Source organism: Symphalangus syndactylus, chromosome 20, assembly GCF_028878055.3.
Source record: "Symphalangus syndactylus isolate Jambi chromosome 20, NHGRI_mSymSyn1-v2.1_pri, whole genome shotgun sequence".
NCBI classification, from domain to species: domain Eukaryota; kingdom Metazoa; phylum Chordata; class Mammalia; order Primates; family Hylobatidae; genus Symphalangus; species Symphalangus syndactylus.
Genome location: NC_072442.2, coordinates 65,902,395 through 65,924,488, shown reverse-complemented (window position 1 = coordinate 65,924,488; position 22,094 = coordinate 65,902,395). Strand labels below are relative to the sequence as shown.

Here is a 22,094-nt window from a genome sequence, read left to right as displayed (position 1 = left end):
AAGTGACCAAACTTAGCTTCCACAGTACTGGGGAGACATTATATGTCTCCTGATTTGAGGCAACAAGAAGTATATAGATTTAACTATATAGTCGTTTTGTTTGTTTGTTCTGAGACGTAGTCTCTCTTTGTCTCCCAGGCTGGAGTGCAGTGGCACAATCTCTGCTCACTGCAACCTCTGCCTCCCGGATTCAAGCGATTCTCCTGCCTGGGCCTCCTGGGTAGCTGGGATTACAGGCATGAGCCACTGTGCCTGGCTAATTTTTGTATTTTTAATAGAGACGGGGTTTCACCATGTTGCCCAGGGTGGTCTTGAACTCCTGACCTCAGGTGATTCGCCTGCCTCGGCCCCCCAAAGTGCTGGGATTACAGGTGTGAGCCACCACACTCGGCCGTATTCTTAATAAAAATTGTTTAACGTGAATCTAACCATGAGGAAACAATGAGGCGAAACCAGAATGTGAAACATTTTTCTGGTGTTGAATCTTTAAAAAAAATTACTCATAAAAAAAAAAATTGTAATTGGCCAGGTGCAGTGGCTCACACCTATAATCCCAGCACTTTGGGAGGCTGAAGCAGGTGGATCCCTTGAGCCCAGGAGTTTGAGGCCAGCCTGGGCAACACAGCGAGACCCCATCTCTATTTTATAAAAATAAAAAGTAATTTAGCCAGGCATGGTAGTACGTGCCTATAGTCCCAGCTACTCGTGAGGCTGAGGCAGGAGGTAGAGGTTGCAGTGAGCAGAGGTCGTACCACTGCACTCCAGCCTGAGCAATGGAAGTGAGACCCTGTCTCAAAAAAAAAAATTAAAAATAAATTTAAAAATTATAGCGCTATCTAAAAAGAGGCTAAAGAGAAATAACTAAATTCAATACATGAGAACGTTGATCTTAGATTGGTCAGGGTGAGAAAAAGATACAACAGACATTTTAGGAATAATTGGTAACATTTAAATTTAAATAATATTTGAATTACTGTTAATTTTTTAGTGATAATGATATTATGGTAATATAGGAGAATGTCCTTATTTTTAAAGCAGAGGCCTGCAGATATTTAGAGGTGAACATCCATGATGCCTATACTTACTTTCAAATGGCTTAGAGAAAAAATGGTGCATATGTGGATATGTCCCAGTTATTAAGCTATTATGTCGAATCTCAGTAATCTGCACTCTACTTTGGGGCCAGAGCTGGGACTTTCTGCTTCGCCAGTTAGCTCCATGAAAGGCTTTATATCTCCAGGGTTCTAGAGAGAGAAGGCAAGGCTGGAGAAAGAAAAAATGTTTTTTTCTGTCTGTATCCTAATGACAATCTACATGCAAAAAGCTGAAGTTGGGCCTTCATATACAAAAATTAACTCAAAATGGATCAAAGACCTAAAGTTAAGAGCTGAGATTGTAAACTTTTTTTTTTTTTTTTTTTTTTTGAGACAGTCTCGCTATGTTGCCCAGACTGGAGTGCAATGGCGCGATCTTGGCTCACCGCAAGCTCCGCCTCCTGGGTTCATGCCATTCTCCTGCCTCAGCCTCCCGAGTAGCTGGGACTACAGGCGCCCGCCACCACGCCCAGCTAATATTTTGTATTTTTAGTAGAGACAGGGTTTCACTGTGTCAGCCAGGATGGTCTCGATCTCCTGACCTCGTGATCCGCCCTCCTCGGCCTCCCAAAGTTCTGGGGCGTGGTCCACCGTGCCCGGCCAATTGTAAACTTCTTAAAAGAAAACATAGGGAAAATCTTGACATTGGATTTAGCAGTTATTTCTTGCATATGACACCAAAAGCACAGGCAACAAAAGAAAAAATAAACTGTACTTCATCATAATTAAAAACTTCTAGGCTGGGCATGGTGGCTCACAGCTGTAATCCCACCACTTTTTTGAGAGGCCAAGGCAGAAGGATCACTTGAGCCCAGGAGTTCGAGACCAGCCTGGGCAACAAGTGAGACCCGTCTCTACAAATAATATAGCCAGGCATGGTGGCGCATGCCTGGAGCCCTAGCTACACAGGAAGCTGAGGTGGGAGGATTACTTGAGCCTGGGAGGTCAATCAAGGCTGGAGTGAGCCACGACCAAGCCAACTACACTCCAGCCTGGACAACACAGCAAGACCTTGTCTCAAAAAAAAAAGTTTTAGGCCACACACAGTGGCTCACGCCTGTAATCCCAGCACTTTGGGAGGCCAAGGTGGGCAAATCAATTCAGGCCTGGAGTTCAAGACCAGCCTAGACAACATGGTGAAACCCTCTCTCTACTAAAAATACAAAAATTAGCCAGGCATGATGGTGCGTGCCTGTAGTCCCAGCTACTCTGGAGGCTGAGGCAGGAGAATCACTTGAACCCGGGAGGCGGAGGTTGCAGTGGCCGAGAAACTGCACTCCAGCCTGGGCGACAGAGTGGGACTCTGTCTTAAAAAAAAAAAAAAAAAAAGGTTTTGTACACCAAGGACAGTATCAAGAGAGTGAAAAGATAACCCACAGAATGGGAGAAACTGAAAGAGTAAAGGCAGACCCAGAGCACGCCAAACGCAGTCAAGAGATCTTTATTAGCAGAGTCAGGTCAGGTCACGCGGAGAGAGAGAGTGCTGTTGGGGTGGGATATTTATATCCCTTAGGGCTACGTGGGTATTGATGATTGGGTCTGGGGGGCGGGCCTGGGGATGAGCTGGGGGAGCGGGAGGTGTTATTTTCTTATTGGGTCTTTCTTGGCGGGTTTAACATTGCGTCAGGTGTGGAGAGGGAGGAAGAACCCGGAACTGTCGCCATCTTGTGGTACCTTACGTGTCTGCACCACCCAACAGTCCTCCCTTTTGTTTTCTTTAAGAGGGGGTTGAGGGGCGTCGTGATTCGTCTGGCTACTTCCTGCTGAGTGGGGGCGTTGTAAGAGGGAAAGAGTTTTAGGGAGGGCTGTTAGGGAGGTTTGACACGGGGTATGATGGGTATAATAGGAGAACAAGTCCGAGGAGCAGGGCACTATATGTGAACACCTCTTGGGGGGTGTAGTCTGTGAAGGTCCCTTGAAGATACAGATCTTCTAATGCCATAAGCCATCCGAGCAGTAACGATGGATCAGCTATGAGCCAGCTGTCAGTGCAGAGATCATTGAGGAACTGCTGGAATCAGCGTGGTGTTGTCATTTCGAAGACTGATGTTTGACTGAAGGGCTGTTAGCAGGCTGTGAGACCGTCTATGGAGCCTGCTTCGTCTTCGCAGGTAGCTAAAAGTTGATAATTTCTAAGGAGAAGCTGGTTAAATGCCTAGGGATTGGGCTGTAAGTCTGAAAGTTGGGACACACTGTATCCTAGTGAAGTGGCTCCTAACCCTGTGCCTAGGAGAGAAATTTTTAGAGAGATTCCGAGCATGATGGGTAAAAGATTGCTCGTTTTTGTCGAGGGCCTGTGAGAGAATTGGACTCAGAGTGATCAAACTGGTAGGCCTGGAGGCCTTCGGAAAAGGAGAGTAATGTGAATTGAGAGACTAGAGTGATAGATATACAGGGGCCGGGGAGGGAGGAATTGATGGATTTGAAGCAGTCGGAAGTGGGAACTTGAGAGGCATTAAATAGAAGTAGTCCTTGATTGAGGAATAGTTGCCAAGAGGAGTGTATGGGGATGGTGTTGGCTGGTGAGTGTAATTGTGATTGTAGTTGTGCTCACCTAGCAAGATGTGCTCATTGACTTGGGACAAGGCTTGTTGAGAATTAGTTTTGAGTGTGTGGGTGATGGTTAGGGTTTGTGCTGGGTAGGACCAGGCATTGCTTGGGTATCAACTGAGGACGCATTAATGGGGCACCGAGTATAGCTGATGACATTTGTGTGTGACCTTCTGTGAGCATTTTACAGTGAATAGGTAGACTGCTAGGGGAGGATCCAAAAAGGGAAGTGACACCCCAGAATTCCCTCAAAACCGAGAAGGTAGCTCCGGTGTCAAGGAGGAATGTGATGAGGCGTCCATCCACCATTAGAGAGACCCTGGGCTCCTGTGTGGTGATAAGTTGTGTCAGGAAAGGAGTCCCAAGGCCCCATCAGTCTTCGATGGCCAGTCCTAAGAGGTCAGGAGTGGGGCTGGGGGCTGGCCTGGCTTCCCTTTGGGAGCCGGGGCAGTCTACGGCCCAGTGGCCAGGCTGGTGGCATTTAGGACACAGCTGAGGGGGGGGCCTGGGATTTGGGCACTCTCGGACCCAATGACCTTCCTTTCCACATTTAAAACGGCCCAGGGGGCTGACGGTGAGGCGGATGACTGGAGGATTTATGGCCGTGTGACCGTGCCGCGAGCTGAGGAGAGGCCTGGAGGGCTTGTGCTAATAATTGGTATTTTTGCCTCTTTGCTTTCTCATCCCGGTTATGATAAACCTTGAACGCCATTGCCAATATCTCGGATTGAGGGGTGAAGGGGCCTCTGTCTAACTTTAGTTTTTGTCTGATGTTGGGAAAACTTCGTGCAAAGAAATGGGACATGAGGAGTTGTCTACCATTGGGGGTTTCTGGATCTATGTTGGTGTATTGTTGGAGTGCCTTTGTAACGCGGTCTAGAAAGGCGGATGGGTTTTCATGTTTGTCTTGTATTATTTCATGGAATTTTTCAAAATTAACTGCCTTTTGGGCTGCTTTGCGTAGTCCAGCCATTAGGCAGGTAGCAAAATGGTCTCTGGCTGCTACTCCATTTTGGGTGTTACAGTCCCAGTTAGGCTCTCGCTCGGGCACTGCCTGCGCCCCCAGTGGCAAGGCTGGGGTCGTTTGGTGAACCTCGTCTGCGTAAGTGCGAGCCTGTTCCCAGACTCGTCTACGCTCCTCAGGGAGAAGGGTATTGGAGAGGACTGTGTAGATGTCATGGAAGGTAAGGCTGTAAGCTTGGAGAAGGTACTGAAATTCCTTAATGTAGGAAGCGGAATTGGAGGTGTAGGAACCTACGCGTTTTTCGATTTGGGATAAGTCAGCTATGGAGAAGGGAACGTGAACTCGGACGATACCTTCTGCTCCAGCTACTTCTCTAAGGGGGCGAGAATGGGATGGTGAGATCTCGAGCGGGTGTTGGGAGGGCTAAATGACGGGGGCGGGGGAAGAGGCCGGTGGAAGTGACGAGGAGGAAGTGGAGGAAGGGGGGGGCGAGTTGGGGAGGGTGGCGGCGGCCGGAAGGCGAGGCAGAGGGTGGTGGTATGGGTGGGGCTCGTCAGCTGGGTCGAAGTCGGGGGCAGAGGAAGGGGTTGGCAGTTTAAGAGCGGCAAGGAGCTGTTGGGGTTCGCAAGGGAGGCAGAGGTTAGGTCTGTCCCGTAGGAGGAAGAAGCCGTGAATATATGGGATCTCTACCCATTTTCCTGTTCACTTGCAGTAGTTGTAGAGATGTTGAAGGAGATCGGGATCAAGGGACCTGTGCGCGGGCCATTTGTGTTGGTTGTCTAAGGGATAAGTGGGCCAATTTTGAGTGCAGAGTTCAATTAAGCGTCTAGGCTTGATATCTCAGGCGAGGCCTAGAGTGGATAGGTTGTTTAAGAGACATTGTAAAGGGGAGTCGGCCAGCAGAGATGCAGAGCCTCCCATTATGAGAGGAGGGGAATATACGGCGTTGGGCTAGGTAGGGCGTCCCCTACTAGCCGATGGACCGTGTGGTGAGTCAGAGCTTCCGAGTCGATCGTCACCGAAACGGAAGGACTGATGGGCCTTTGGAAGGCCGAGGGCCGTGGGCCACCTGGTACCAGGATTTTAGTGAGCGAGGAGGAGGGGCCCAGGCCGGGCGAGTGAGAGGGAGGGAGAAAACTCAGTTCCCTGGAGGCCGAGACTGGGTTGGGTAACTTGGGGTCTACTGTGGCCTTAAGGGCCCTTGGCGAGCTGTGTCTGTTTTGAGAGCGGCTAGGGTGGGGATCGAAGGGCTATGTTAACAGTCTGCCTGAAGGGTAGGCCCCGGAGGGGAAGACTTCCCGAAACGAGGCCTGTGTTGTGCAGAGAGGTCGGCGAACAGGAAAATGGGTGAAGCCTGGTTTGGGGTCTGGGTCGGGCCTGGAAAAGGATCGGGATCCCACTGAAGGGTGGGGAGTCCCGATCCGAGTCACGGCACCAATGAAAGAGTAAAGGCAGACCCAGAGCACGCCAGACGCAGTCAAGAGATCTTTATTAGCAGAGTCAGATCAGGTCGCACAGAGAGAGAGAGTGCTGTTGGGGTGGGATATTTATATCCCTTAGGGCTACGTGGGTATCGATGATTGGGTCTGCGGGGCGGGCCTGGGGATGAGCGGGGGGAGCGGGAGGTGTTGCTTTCTTATTGGGTCTTTCTTGGCGGGTTTAACATTGCGTCAGGTGTGGAGAGGGAGGAAGAACCCGGAACTGTCGCCATCTTGTGGTACCTTACGTGTCTGCGCCACCCAACAGAAACTATTTGCAAATCATATATCACATAAGAAATTAATATCCAGAATATATAAAGAACTCCTACAACTCAATAACAAAAAAATCGGATTAAAAAATAGGCAAAGGACTTGACACATTTCTCCAAAGAAGATACACAAATAGCCAATAAACAGACGAAAAGATGTTCAACATCATTCATAATCAGAGAAACACACACCAAAACCACAGTGAGAGATCACTTCACACACCTACAAAAAGGCCATAGTGTGCCATCATTGTGCCTGTAGCTAGACTGTACCTGTTGCCCAGGTTAGAGTGCAGAATAGCTACTGCCCTCCAGCCTGGGCAACAAAGGGAGACTCCATCTCTTAAAAAAATTTTTTTTTTTTTTTTTTTTGAGACGGAGTTTCGCTCTTGTTGCCCAGGCTGGAGCACAATGGCACTCTCTTGGCTCACTGCAACCTCTGCCTCCCGGGTTCAAGCGATTCTCCTGCCTCAGCCCCCCGAGTAGCTGGAATTACATGCACGCACCACCACACCCAGCTAATTTTTTGTATTTTTGGTAGAGACGGGGTTTCACCATGGTAGCCAGGACGGTCTCGATCTCCTGACCTTGTGATCCACCCGCCTAGGCCTCCCAAAGTGCTGGGATTACAGGCGTGAGCCACCATGCCTAGCCAGAAAAAAAATTTTTTTTTAAATAAGTGAAATTCTGGTTTATACTACAACATGATGTACCTTGAAAACTTTTTCTAAGTGAAATAAGTTAGACACAAAAGGAAAAGTAATGTATGATTACACGTACATGAAATACCTAGAATAAGTAAATTCACAGAGGCAGAAAGCAGAATGGAGGTTGCCAAGGGATGTGGAGAGGGAGGAATGAGTAGTTATGGTTTAATGGGTAGAGTTTCAGCACAGGATGATGAGAACCTTCTGGAAATGAATAGTGCTGATGGTTGGACAATATGAATGTACTTAATGCCAGTGAACTGTACACTTAAAAAATGGTTTAAATAGGCCGGGCATGGTGGCTCACACCTGTCATTCCAGCACTTTGAGAGGCCAAGGCAGGCAGATCACCTGAGGTCAGGAGTTCAAGACCAGTGTGGCCAACATGGTGAAACCCCGTCTCTCCTAAAAAGACAAAAATTAGCTGGTTGTGGTGGCAGGTGCCTATAATCCCAGCTACTCGGGAGGCTGAGGCAGGAGAATCGCTTGAACCCGGGAGGCGGAGGTTGCAGTGAGCCAAGATCGCACCATTGCACTTCAGCCTGGGTGACAAAGTGAGACTTCGTCTCAAAAAAAAAAAAAAAAAAAAATAGATTGCTTGTTCCATCTTACTACCTCAAATTTTTTTTTTTTTTTTTTTTTTTTTTTTTTTTTTTTGTGAGGCAGGGTCTTACTGTGCTGACTGGGCTGGAGTGCAGTGGTGTGATCATAGCTCACTGCAGCCCTGACCTTCCGGGCTCAAGCGATCCTCCCACCTCAGCCTCAATTTTTTTATCATAATATTCCAGAAGAAATTAAAAAAAAACAAAAAAAAGCATTGGCTGGGTGCAGTGACTCACACCTGTAATCCTAACACTTTGGGAGTCCAAGGCAGGAAGATCACTTGAGCTCAGGAGTTTGAGACCAGCCTGGGCAAAGTATTGAGACATCATCTCTACTAAAAAATCAAAAAAGTAGGCTGGGCACAGTGACTCACACCTGTAATCCCAGCACTTTGGGAGGCCAAGCGAGGCAGGAGGATCACCTGAGCCCAGGAGTTCGAGACCACCCTGGGCAACATGAGCGACCCCATCTCGTAGAAACAAAAATCAAAAAATTAGCAAGGCATGGTGGTGTATACCTGTGGTCGTCACTACTGAGGAAGCTGAGGTGGGAGGATTGCTCGAACCCAGCAGGTTAAGGCTGCACTGAACTATGATGGAGCCACTGTATTCCAGCCAGGGTGACAGAGTGAGACCATGGATCAAAAAAAAAAGAGAAAATAGAACATCCATTTGCTTTTCAAAAGTCCAAGTCAATTACTGAGTTAACCTGGTGCCTGGAGAAAAGAATGAATTGTTGCAGTTTAGTTCCTCATTACACTGAAGTATAATTAAAAACCATTGAGTTAGCCGGGCGCGATGGCTCACACCTGTAATCCCAGCAGTTTGGGAGGCCAAGGCGGGTGGATCATGAGGTTAGGAGTTGGAGACCAGCCTGATCAACATGGTGAAACCCCGTCTCTACTAAAAATACACAGATTAGCTGGGTGTGGTGGCACGTGCCTGTAATCCCAGCTACTCAGGAGGCTGAGGCAGGAGAATCATTTGAACCCGGGAGGTACAGGTTGCAGTGAACCGAGATTGGACCACTGCACTCCAGCCTGGGTGACAGAGCAAGACTCCATCTCAAAAAAATAAATAAATCAATAAAAAGACATCGAGTTCTTCATCTATTGTTAGGCAAGAAGAATTTTGCTATTATTACTGTTTACCACAAACCTTTTGTTTGAACTAGGATTTTTAGGTTTAACCTAATTTAAAACAAAAACAGAAAAAAGAACAAGCTCTGTGGTGTACCAAACAGGCATAGGGTATTGCCTTCATATTTTCTGGACTGGAGTAAATGTAGAACAGGCAAGCACTCCTCTTAAACAAAATCTTTCCTAGTTTTTCTTTTTTGTATTATTTGACCCAGGCTGGAGTGTGGTGGTGCGATCCCAGCTCACTGCAACCTTCGCGTCCCAGGCTCAAGCGATTCTCGTGCCTCAGCCTCCCAATAGCTGAGAATACAAGTGCTTGCCACCACGCCCGGCTAATCTTTGTATTTCTTATAGAGATGGGTTCCACTATGTTGCCAGGCTGGTCTGAAACTCCTGGACCAGGTGATCTGCCCACCTCGGCCTCCCAAAGTGCTGGCATTACAGATATGAGCCACCGCGCCCCACCCTATTTATGACTTTTCTATGTTGTATTTAAATATTAATAAAATCATATTTGATACTTTGTTTTTACCTCATACATAGCAAAGATAAATAATGTTTTATAAAATTTTAATATATTCAAACACAAAAGCATTATACTGAGTCACAGTGTAAAAGGTATTTCTTATTGTGGGTCTTTGTAAACAAATATTTTTAACATACTTGTGAACATTCTCCAGGGCTTTTTGTTCTTGTTTTTTGTTTTTTTTGAGACAGGGCCTTGCCCTGTCACCAGGCGTGAATGCAGTGGGGCCATTATGGTTCACTGCAGCCTCGACCTCCTGGGCTCAGGCAATCCTCCCACCTCAGCCTCCCGAGTAGCTGGGACCACAGGCATGTCCCACCACACCCAGCTAATTTTTGTATTTTTTGTAGAGACAGGGTCTTCCCGTGTTGCCCAGGCTGGCCTATTCCTGGGCTCAGGCAATCCTCCCTCTTTGCCCTCCGAAAGTGCTGGAATTACAGGCGTGAGCCACCACACCTGGCCATTCTGCAGCTCTGTGATTCTTCTTTGATTCAAGAGTTACTTAAGAGAATTTTTAGTTTCCATGTCATTTGTGTTTCTACGTTTGTTATTCGTATTTTACTTTGTGGCATTATAATCAAAGAATAGTCTAGGTTGTTCTATATTATTTCTTTTTATTGGAAAATGGATATATTTTTTGTTAGTATGTGTATTATGTCTCTATATATTAGCTCAGCTTTATTAATTTTATTATGTAGAGCATTTATATATTTATTTCTTAAACTTTTTAGTTTGAAATAATTTCAGACTTACTTGCAAAAATAGTACAAAGAGGCCGGGCACAGTGGCTCACATCTGTGATCCTAGCACTTTGGGAGGCCGAAGTGCGCAGATTGCCCGAGCTCAGAAGTTCAAGACCAGCCTGGGCAACATGATGAGACCCCATCTCTACTAAATATACAAAAAGTTAGCTGGGTGTGGTGGCTCACACTCCTAGCTACTCCTGAGGCTGAGGCACAAGAATCACTTGAACCCGGGAGGCGGAAGTTGCAGTGAGCCGAGATCGTGCCACTGCTGCACTACAGCCTGGGCAACAAAGTGAGACTCTGTCTCCAAAAAAAAAAAAAGTACAAAGAATTGGTGAATTCTTCCAAATTTCGCAAGTGTTAACGTTTTACTACATTTACTTTATGATTCATTCTCATTATCTCTCTTCTTTTCTGTCAGCCACTCAAGTATTTTCAGCAGTTAAAATGGAGAATACTCCTTGATTCAAAAGACACCATATGTTAATCTCATTCTCCAGACTCAAGATCCTGGCTGGGTGCAGTGGCTCATGCCCGTAATCCCAGCACTTTGGGAGGCCCAGGCAGGCGCATCACTTGAGGTCAGGAGTTCAAGACAAACCTGGCCAAAATGGTGAAACCCTGCCTGTACTGAAAATACAAAAATTAGCTGAGCATGGTGGTGTATGCCTGTAATCCCCGCTACTCGGCAGGCTGAGGCAGGAGAATCACTTGAACCCAGGAGACAGAGTTTGCAGTGAGCTGAGATTGTGCCACTGCACTCCAGTCTGAGTGACAGAGCGAAACTCTGTTTCAAAAAAAAAAAAAAATCTTTGTGATGTATGATCTGAGGGATGGTTCGTTGACCAATAATTACGAGATAAAGAATAAAAAATTAGCTTTCAGTCCTCTAAACAGAAATTCTGGCCAGGCGCGGTGGCTCACGCCTGTATTCCCAGCACTTTGGGAGGCTGAGGCAGGTGGACCATTTGAGGTCAGGAGTTCGAGACCAGCCTGGCTAACATGGTGAAATGCCTTCTCTACTAAAAATACAAAAATTAGCTGGGCCTGGTGATGGGCGCCTGTAATCCCACCTACTTAGGAGGCTGAGGCAGGAGAATCACTTGAACCCGGGAGGTGGAGGTTGCAGCCAGCCGAGATCATGCCGCTGCACTCCAGCCTGGGTGACAGTAAGACTCCATCTCAAAAAAAAAAAAAAAAAAAATTCTGCTGATTATTTGAGCCCAGGGGTTCAAGACCAGCCTGGGCAACATGGCAAAACCCCACCTCTACAAAAACTACAAATATTAGCCAGGCCTGGTGGCACACATCCTCCCAATTAGTGCCAGCTACTCAGGAGGCTGAGGTGGGAGACTCATCTGAGCCTGGGAAGGCGAGGCTGCAGTGAGTGGAGATGGCACCACTGCACTCCAGCCTGGGTGACAGAGTGAGACCGCGTCTCAAAAAATTCTGGTACCTGTGTCTCTGAGACTATGAGATTTCTTTCATCTAATCACACTGCACAATATACATATCCTCTTGTGTGTGAAATGTTTTGCGGGCCCCCTTTCTTGTTTCGAGAGCAAGGGCTTGGAGCTTTCCTTGAAGTAACACATTTCTGCTTATTTTGTTTCCTCCTTTCTTCACGCAGACCTGAGGATGAGCTGTTTCTAAAAAGACTTTCTAAAGGTTACTTGGTGGGAAAGGACTCGGACGCTCCCCTTTTCTACAGAGAAGAAGGAAACAAAAAATTTCAGGAGAAAGATTACACAGGAGCTGCAGTGCTGTACTCTAAGGTAAAACACTCCCAGCTCAAGCAATTTATTATTTATTTTTCTCTGAGGCAGAATCTTGCTCTGTTGCCCAGGCTGGAGTGCAATGGTATGATCTCAGCTCACTGCAACCTTCGCCTCCTGGGTTCAAGCGATCCTCCCACCTTAGTCTCCTGAGTAGCTGGGATTACAGGCATGCGGCACCACGCCCGGCTAATTTTTTTATTTTTAGCAGAGATGGGTTTTCGCCATGTTGGCCAGGCTGGTCTCAAACTCCTGACCTCAGGTGTTCCACCCGCCTCAGCCTCCCAAAGTGCTGGGATTACAGGCATGAGCCACCATGCCCTGCCCAGTTCAGCAATTTAACAATGCGTATTTCTTCAGGAGATAGAGCCGTATTGCTAAATTTTATAGCCAGTGTTATCTTTGTCTATAATTTATTGAATGGATTTGAAAAAGAAACCTGGCGGAATTCTACTGTGGTTATAGTCTAAAACAAAAGGTAGTTTATAGGCCCAGCGCAGTGGTTCACACCCGTAATCCCAGCCCTTTGGGAGGCTGAGTCAGGAGAAGGGAGGCTGAGTCGGGAGGATCACTTGAGGCCAGGGGTTCAAGACCAGCCTGGACAGTATAGGGAGACCCCTTCTTCACACACAAAAAAATTTTTTAAATTAGCCTGACTAGGGGTGGCATGCATCTGTGGTCCTGAAACGGGAAAAGTTTCCTTGTTTCCCTTGCAGGGCGTGCAATGGAGGTGTGGCTCACTTCTTCAGTGTCCTGCTACTCAAACCTGTAGGGGTTTGATGGGCAGGCTGTGGGGCTCCGACCCCAGGGCGGTGTCTAGGGATGAATGTTTACAGTTGAAGCCCCCATGGGCGTATGTTACAGGGTGCTCTTTTAGTTTGCTGTCTATACGCGGCTTGTGTTAACCAGCTCAGTTAGACTCTCTACCTTGTTGCAAGGACAGAGGGCTTCATGTATCCCGGGTTCTTGCCTTGGTGTACTGGAGGAATCGGATCATGCGTGGGCTTGGAGAATGAGTGCAAGGTTTTATTGAGTAGAAGTAGCTCTCAGCAGATTGGGAGCCAGAAGGGAGATGGTTTTCCCTGGGAGTCAGGCCACTCAGAGGCCCAACTCTTTTCCAGCTGCTCTGGCCAAAGTCCGTGTCGTTCTGCACTGGTCGATGGCATGCTGATGCCTGTCGGCTGCTCTTCCACCAGCATACTCCTGACAACATCCAGCTGCTTGTGTGTCTGCCTGCTAGGGTCTTGGGTTTTTACAGGCCCAGGCTGGGGGCGTGGCAAACCAGAGTGGTCTTGGAAAATGCAACATTTGAGCGCGAAGGCAGGCGTGCTTGTCCTCACCTAGGTCGGTGGAGACAGACCCGAGGGTGAAGCCCTAGCCAGGGACCCGCCTTTCTCCACACAGCACTTCCCTGCCTGCCTCCCGCATCAGTCCCAGCTACTCAGGAGGCTGAGGCAGGAGGGTCACTGAGCCCGGGAGTTCCAGGCTTCAGTGAGCTGTGATCGTGCCACTGCCCTAGCCTGGGTGACAGAGTGAGACCTTGCCTCAAAAAAAAAAGTAATTTATATGTTCTGAATTTCTTCAAGAAACTTCTATTTCCATATTCCTTCTGATACCTTGTAGCAGTAAGCTTACGGGCCCCTCACCTCCCTTGCCCATGTCTGTTAGCCCTTGTTGAACTGCATGCCATTTTTGTCTGAATGTCTGATGAGACTGTTAGCTTGATAGAATTAGTCATCTGTTACTCTTGGCCAGGCACAGGGGCTCAACACCTGTAACCCCAGCCCTTTGGGAGGCTGAGGCAGGAGGATTGCTTAAGCCAAGGAGTTCAAGACCAGCCTGGGCAACAGAGCAAGACCCCATCTATAAAATAATGTATAAATGGGCCGGGTGCAGTGGCTCACACCTGTAATCCCAGCACTTTGGGAGGCCGAGGCGGGCAGATCACAAGGTCAGGAGATCGAGACCATCCTAGCTAACATGGTGAAACCCCATCTCTACTAAAAATACAAAAAATTAGCCGGGCGTGGTGGCGGGTGCCTGTAGTCCCAGCTACTCGGGAGGCTGAGGCAGGAGAATGGCGTGAACCCAGGAGGCGGAGCTTGCAGTGAGCTAAGATCACCCCACTGCACTCCAGCCTGGGCGACAGAGCGAGACTCCATCTCAAAAAAAAATAACAATAATATTATCCTGCTTTCATGGTAAGAACTGGAACAAGATTCCCTGAGCAACTTCCTTCCGTAGCTTTTAAGAGACTTATATGGGCTTAAAGCAGGAACGTGTCTATCTCTTGCACCAGTTCTGTGACTTTGGATATTAAAAGAGTAAGTTTAAATTTGAAGGGTAGGCTGGGCACAGTGGTCACTCGTGTAATTCCAACACTTTGGGAGATCAAGGCGGGAGGATCGCCTGAGCCCAGGAGTTCAAGACAGGCCTAGGCAACACAGCGAGGCCGTGTCTCTGTTAAAAACAAAATTTGTCTTTCATTTGAAGGGTGTACATCCTACTCTGAATCTTTAACAGGTTTATGCTTGAACGTGCTTGAAGTTTGGGATTAATTTTCCAAAAACGATCACGCCTACAACAGCAGCTTCTACAGCTGATAAAATCCCTGCTTTGTAGTGTTATAATAAAGTATTTAGCTAAATAATGTAAGCTTTAGTGGTTGCTGAGGGATTAAAGTCCATTAGGTGTAATGATCCAGTGATAAATGGCTTAATAGTTCTTTTTTCAGAGCTAATCTCTTCAACTTTATGTATGTGCATCATAAATGTGATCACATGGGAAGTTCTTCAAGGAAAACACGGAAAATAAAAACAAGCCAGAGAAGAAATTAAGGTTTGCTCTGAATGTGGAGGGAGATGAGCCTTCCTATTTCATGAAGCCAGTATGTTGGTGATTATGGTACTCTGCAATTTTCTAGAAAGCTGCTATTTTCTTTCTTTTAAAAAATATTTGTTGTTTCATCTGATTGTAAAAGTAATACATGTTTACTTTGGAAAGTATAGAGGAGCATAAAGAGTAAAAAAAATCTCATAACCAGTGATAGGCACTGTTAACATTTTTGCTTACGTCCATCCAGCCAGACTTTTTCCTCCGAAAATACATTTTTCTTTTATAAAATTGGGATAATGCTGCACTTTCTGTTTTGTGACCTGCTTTTTTCCCTCGACGATTGTGCCCATTTTCTCCTGTTATTAAATTTTCCACTGGAACATGATTCTTTACGGCTGGCTTAGTGTTCCATGACAGAGAAAAAAACGTGCTTGATTTCACATCTCCTAATGTTGGCAAATTGTTCGGGATCATAACACTGCAATGAGCGTCTTTCTGTGTAAATATTTGTATATATCTGATTGCTTGCTTAGGATCAATTCCTAGAAGGGTAATTGCTGGGGCAGAAGGAATGTATTTCTTAAGGCCTTTGGTACTTGATGCTGAATTGTTGTCCAGGAAAGAACTAGTTAACATCCCCTCTGGCAGAGTATGGGCGTATTAATTTCTCCATATCCCAAGCAGTACTGGTTGTGATGATTACGGTTTTATTATTATATCGATTTATTTGTGAGTAGAGAATCTGTTAACATAGATTTTAAAAGTGCAAGAGTGTACAGTGTCATCTGCTTCTTCTGTCCCCTGACCACGTGATTTTCTGTTCCCATAGACTTTCACATATTTAAGATCCATTTCCAATTAAGTATATTTCCAGAGCATACTCCAGGCATGTGTAAATACAGCCTTCCACTCCTGCACACACACTGTGTTTTTACATCAGTAACATTCTACACATATTGTTCAGCACCATGCCTTTTCCACTTATTGGTAATAATTTAAAGATCATTCCATTTCAGTACATAAAGAGCGTCCTCAGGCCGGGCGCGGTGGCTGGCACCTGTAATCCTAGCACTTTGGGAGGCCGAGGCAGGTGGATCACCTGAGGTCGGGAGTTGAAGACCAGCCTGGCCAACAGGGTGAAACCCTGTCTCTACTAAAAATAGAAAAATTAGCTGAGCGTGTGGGGCATGCGCCTATAATCCCAGCTACTCGGGAGGCTGAGACAGGAAAATCGCTTGAACCCTGGTGCCGGGTTGCCGGTGTGGGGGCCGGGGGGGCGGTGCACGGAAGTTTTAGTGAGCCAAGAACATGCCATTTCACTCCAGCCTGGGCAAAAGAGCGAAACTCTGTCTCAAAAAAAAAAAAAAAAGAGTGTCGTCATTCTTTGTTATGGCTACATGGCATTCCATTAAATGGATGTATCAATTTATGTACCCAATGTCCTGTGGATCAGTGCTTGTTTCCTGTCTTTTGCTATTTCAAACAAGTCTGTGATGAGAAACTTTGCACAGGGCCGGGCGCACTGTACTCAAGTAAACGTAGGAAAGATGGTGATTATTCAATAAAAGTATTGAGATAAGACCGGGCATGGTGGCTCATGCCTGTAATCCCAGCACTTTGGGAGACTGAGACGGGTGGATCAACTGAGGTCAGGAGTTAAGACCAGCCTTGCCAATGTGGTGAAACCCTGTCTCTACTAAAAATACGAAAATAAGATGGGCATGGTGGCATGTGCCTGTAACCCTAGCTACTTGGGAGGCTGAGGCTGGAGAATCGCTTGAACCTGGGAGGTGGAGGTTGCAGTGAGCTGAGATCGCCCCACTGCACTCCAGCCTGGACGACGAAGAGAGACTGTCTTAAAAAAAAGAAAAAAACCCTTGCATGTGTGTCATTTTTCATATATAACTGTAGGATAAGTGATTGTATCCGTAGGATTAATTCCTGGAAGAGGAATTGCCGGGTCAATGGATATTTTATATGTATATAAGATATACATACATATAGAATTTGGACATATATTGCTAAATTGACCTCCATAATTATGAAACCAGTGTACACCCTCACTAACAGCATAATGAGGATGCCCATCATCCCACTTCCTCACCAACTCTGTGTGCCATCAATTTTATTTTGCTTTGCCTGATAGGTAAAAAAAAATGCCATTTCTGTACAGTTGTAATCTGCATTTTATTGATTGTATGAGGCCGAGCATTTTTTTCACTTATTTAAGAGCCATTTTTATTTCCTGTGAGAATTGTCCATATCATTGCCTATTTTCCTATTGATTTATTGGTTGTCATCTTAGTGATCTGTAGGAAATCTTGACAAAGTAAAGAAATTATCTCTTTGCCTATAGTATGAATTGCAGATATTTTTTCCAGTTCAGTGTTTGCCTTCTGCTTTTATTGGTTTTTGGTGTGAAGATAGTTTTTATTTTCAGGTGGTCGAGTTTATTAACCTTTGATAACTTCTGGGTTTTGTGTCAGAGTTAGGGATTCGTCCAGCAATACTTTACATTCTTTCTATAGTTCTTCCAGCCCTTCTATAGTTTTGTTTTTACGTTAAAGAATTTCATGTATTGGCCGGGCACAATGGCTCACGCCTGTAATCCCAGCACTTTGGGAGGCCAAGATGGGCGGATCACGAGGTCAGGAGATCGAGACCATCCTGGCTAATACGGTGAAACCCCCTCTCTACTAAAAATTCAAAAAAATTAGCTAGGCCTAGTGGTGGGCACCTGTAGTCCCAGCTACTCCGGAGGCTGAGGCAGGAGAATAGCGTGAACCCAGGAGGCGGAGATTGCAGTAAGCTGAGATTGCGCCACTGCACTCCAGCCTGGACGACAGGGCGACTCAAAAAAAAAAAAAAAAAAAGAATTTCATGTATTTGTTGGGAGGCCGAGGCGAGCAGATCACGAAGTCAGGAGATGGAGACCATCCTGGCTAATACAGTGAAACCCTGTCTCTACTAAAAAATACAAAAAATTAGCCAGGTGTGGTGGTGGGCACCTGTAGTCCCAGCTACTCAGGAGGCTGAGGCAGGAGAATGACGTGAACCCAGGAGGCGGGGGTTGCAGTGAGCTGAGATTGCGCCACTGCACTTCAGCCTGGGTAACAGAGCGAGACTCCGTCTCAAAAAAAAAAAAAAAAAAGAATTTGATGTATTTGGAATTCATCCAATGAAAGATTTATCACTTTATTTTGCTCATTGTCTACCTACTTATATATATATTTTATTATTGTTATTATTAATTTATTTTTTTGAGACAGAGTCTCACTCTGCTGCCCAGACTGGAGTGTAGTGGTATGATCTCAGCTCCCTGCAACCTCTGCCTCCTCAGTCCAAGCAATTCTCCTGCCTCACCCACCCGAGTAACTAGGATTACAGGTGTGCGCCACCATGCCCGGCTAATTTTTGTATTTTTAGTAGAGATGGGGTTTTGCCATATTAGCCAGGCAGGTCTCAAACTCCTGACCTCAAGTGATCCACCTGCCTCGACCTCCCAAAGTGCTGGGATTACAGGCATGAGCCACCATGCCCGGTCTTATCCCAATACTTTTATTGAATAATCACCATCTTTCCTACATTTACTTGAGTACCATATTTATGGTTATTATTAATCCTTGGCAATTTGATAGTAGAAAAAAGTATCCTTTTTTGTTTGTCTGTTTGTTTGTGACAGTCTAACTCTGTCCCTTAGGCACTATCTCAGCTCACTGCAACCTCCGCCTTCCAGGTTCAAGCCATTCTCATGCCTCAGCCTCCCAAGTAGCTGGAATTACAGGCGCACATTACTGTGCCGTGCTATTGTTTTGTATTTTTAGTAGAGACAGGGTTTTGCCACGTTGGTCAGGCTGGTCTCAAACTCCTGGCCTCAAGTGATCCACCTGCCTCAGCCTCCCAAAGTGCTGGAATTACAGACGTGAGCCACTGTGCACAGCCTAGTATCCCTTTTTTGCGTTCATTTTCATCTATTTGGCTATCCATATGTGAATTAATCATTTGTTTTCTATAACTGTTTGTGTTTCTTCTTTGGTGAATTTCTATTTGTGCCACCCACCCTTTGTTATATTCAGGATGTAGGATATTATGCTTGCAGGTATGTCCCTCAGTTTTTTATTCACCTTCAGTATTGTTTGTGGTTGAAGCTGTATCTGACAAAGTGCTTTTAATACTGATGTCCTCACTTGCTCTTCACAGCTTTGCTCTCAGGTAGTTAAAAGATAAGCTGAAGCACAAAGAGGTTCAGTAACTTTCCCCGTTTCACACAGTCTTTAGTACTAGAGCCCGGAATATCTGAAAAATGTACTTCAGAGATGCTAGTTTCCATTTATACTTTTGACCAGTTCATTGTTTTGCAGGGAGTGTCACATTCAAGGCCTAACACTGAGGACATGTCACTGTGTTATGCTAACCGCTCGGCAGCCCTCTTCCACCTGGGTCAGTATGAGGTGAGTATCAGGATACTGGTGTGAGCGGAGAGGATCCGGAGGGCTTCTACTGGAGGACTAGACCTTCATCTCTGCTTCTTCTGTAGAACACTAAAATCAGGTCATGCTGCTATTGGTTGAATTGGAAGCACATTAATATCTACCTAAAGTCAGGCCGGGAGCTCATGCCTGTAATCTCAGCACTTTGGGAGGTTGAGGTGGGCGGATCACCTGAGGTCAAGAGTTCAAGAGTTCAAGACCAGCCTGGCCAACACGGTGAAACCCTGTCTCTACTAAAAATACAGGGATAAAAATTAGCCGGGTGTATTGGCATGCATCTGTAGTCCCAGCTACTCAGGAGGCTGAGGCAGGAGAATTGCTTGAACTCAGGAGGTAGAGGTCACATTGAGCCGAGATCGCGCCACTGCACTCCAGCCTGGGTGACAGAGCGAAACTCTATCTCAAAAAAATGTACTAGGCCAGGCACAGTGGCTCACGCCTGTAATCCCAGCACTTTGGGAGGCTGAGGCGGGCGGATCACGAGGTCTGGAGTTCAAGACCATCCTGGCCAAAATGGTGAAACCCCATCTCTACTAAAAATACAAAAAATGAGCTAGGCATGGTGGCAGGCGCCTGTAGTCGCAGCTACTTGGGAGGCTGAGGCAGGAGTATCGCTTGAATCCAGGAAGCGGAGGTTGCAGTGAGCCCAGATCGCACCACTGCACTCCAGCCTGGCAACAGAGCAAGACTCTGTCTCAAAAAAAAAAAAAAAAAAAAAAAAAAAAAAAAAAAAAATCTAACTGGACTCGCTCTTTCTCCTGAGTCATTTCACTGATCACAGGTGACCATATGGGGTAGTGTTGATTGAGAAGAAAGAGCTACGGGGCTGGGCACGGTGGCTCACGCCTGTAATCCCAGCACTTTGGGAGGCCGAGGCAGGTGGATCACTTGAGGTCAGGAGTTCGAAACCAGCCTGGCCAACATGGTGAAACCCCGTCTCTACTAAAAATACAAAAATTAGTTGGGTGGGTGGTGGGCGCCTGTAGTCCCAGCTACTCAGGAGGCTGAGGCAGGAGAATCTCTTGAACCTGGGAGGCAGATGTTGCAGTGAGTCAGTGAGCTGAGATCGTGCCGCTGCACTCCAGCTTGGGTGAGAGAGGACTCTGTCTCAAAAGAGAAAGGAAAGAAAGAGCTATGGGACATTCCATGGGGATGTGGACTGTCCAAGAGGCCAGCAGTGCTCAGTGTCAGAATCAGCCGAGTGACATGTTGCTGCTAATACTTCAGGTTCCAAGTGTTTGCAAAGTACACTGTTTGCTGCTTTGAATAAGTAGAGTATGTTTAAGATGATCCCTGTAGTAATATAGCTCAGCCTTTGTAAGTGTCGTGAGTGCAAAAGGAAAACCTACCTTGAACTGCACGTGTCTGCCTGTGAGGTCGGCTTTCTGTGAATGACATTCTTCTCATCCCCTCATTGTGGCAACAGAGAAAAAGTCGAGGACTGTGACAGTGGAGTTTTTGTTTTGTTTTTTTGAGACAGTGTCTCGCTCTGTCGCCCAGGCTGCAGTGCAGTGGCGTGATCTCTGCTCACTGCAACCTCCGCCTCCCGGATTCAACGATTCTCCTGCCTCAGCCTCTGAGTAGCTGGGACTACAGGCACCCACCACCACGCCCGGCTAATTTTTGTATTTTTAGTAGAGATGGCATTTCACCATGTTGCTCAGGCTGGTCTCGAACTCTTGACCTCGTGATCCTCCCGCCTCGGCCTCCCAAAGCGCTGGGATTACAGGCATGAGCCACTGCTCCTGGCCGTGTCAGTGGTGTTTTTAAAACAGGAAGTGACCAAAATCGGATTAATGTTTTAGGATGATACCTCGGAGGCATCTGGAATTTGTATTAGAGAGGTCTAAGGGCAAGCTCTAAAATGCCATTTTGATACATCTGTTTCAGCATTCTACAAAAATTCAAATTATACTCTAGAGCTGAGAACTATTGGAATAGTAAGAAGTCCACACTTAACTACCCTTCAGACTAAAAGAGAAAAGCAGGAATCTAACTCTAGACCCTAAACAAGAAAGTCCTGGACTGCTGAGGCCAATGATTAGGAAGAAGAACTTGCAATACATTGAACCCTTTATAACTTTTCTATATTGATTGTTTCTGTTTTCCTTTTTTTATTTTTATTTTTATTTTTATTTTTATTTTTATTTTTGAGACAGGGTCTCTGTTACCCAGGCTGGAGTGCAGTGACTGGATCATAGCTAACTGTAACCTTGAACTGGGCTCAAGCAATCTTGCTGCTTTAGTCTCCTGAGTAGCTAGGACTACAGGTGTGTGCCACCAGGCCTGGTTAATTTTTTAATTTTTTTGTAGAGCCCAGAGTCTCATCTGTGTTGTCCAGGTTGGCCTCGAACTCCTGGACTCAAGTGATCCACTCACCTTGGTCTCCCATAATGCTGGGATTACAGGCGTGAGCCACCATGCCCAAATGTTTTCCTTCTTGTAATAATGATTATCATTTATTGAGCACATACTGTGTTCCAGGTGCTCCTTTTGGCATGTTAGATATATTATTTCCTTTTATCCTTAAAACAACACTGGGAGATATTATTATCCCTGTTTTTTAGATAAAATTAAGACACTGAGAAATTAAGTCGATTGCACAAGGTCATGTGGCTAGTAAGAGGCAGAGTGTATTTGTTTTTTTTGTTTGTTTGTTTTTGAGACAGGGTCTCACTCTGTCACCCAGGCTGGAGTTCAGTGGCATGATCTCAGCTCACTGCAACCCCAGCCTCCCGGGTTCAAGCGATTCTTCTGCCTCAGCCTGCTGAGTAGCTGGGACTACAGGTGCATGCCACCAAACCCAGCTAATTTTTTGTGTTTTTAGTAGAGATGGGGTTTCACCATGTTAGCCAGGATGGTCTCAATCACCTGACCTCGTGAACCACTCGCCTTGGCATCTTAAAGTGCTGGGAT

General features: G+C 46.3%; 1 protein-coding gene across 7 annotated transcripts in view; it reads left to right on the top strand.

Annotated features, from left to right (window-relative positions):
- SMYD4 (SET and MYND domain containing 4) overlaps positions 1 to 22,094 on the top strand; it is a 52,720-nt gene that overhangs the window by 8,668 nt on the left and 21,958 nt on the right. For 6 of the 7 annotated variants that reach the window (XM_055258416.2, XM_063629656.1, XM_063629654.1 and 3 more), the window contains exons 3-4: positions 11,709 to 11,853; positions 19,050 to 19,139. In XM_055258416.2, coding sequence (XP_055114391.1) covers positions 11,709 to 11,853; positions 19,050 to 19,139 — 235 coding nt within the window. The remainder of the gene's footprint in view (positions 1 to 11,708; positions 11,854 to 19,049; positions 19,140 to 22,094) is intronic. The other variant, XM_063629657.1, reaches the window with a different exon arrangement.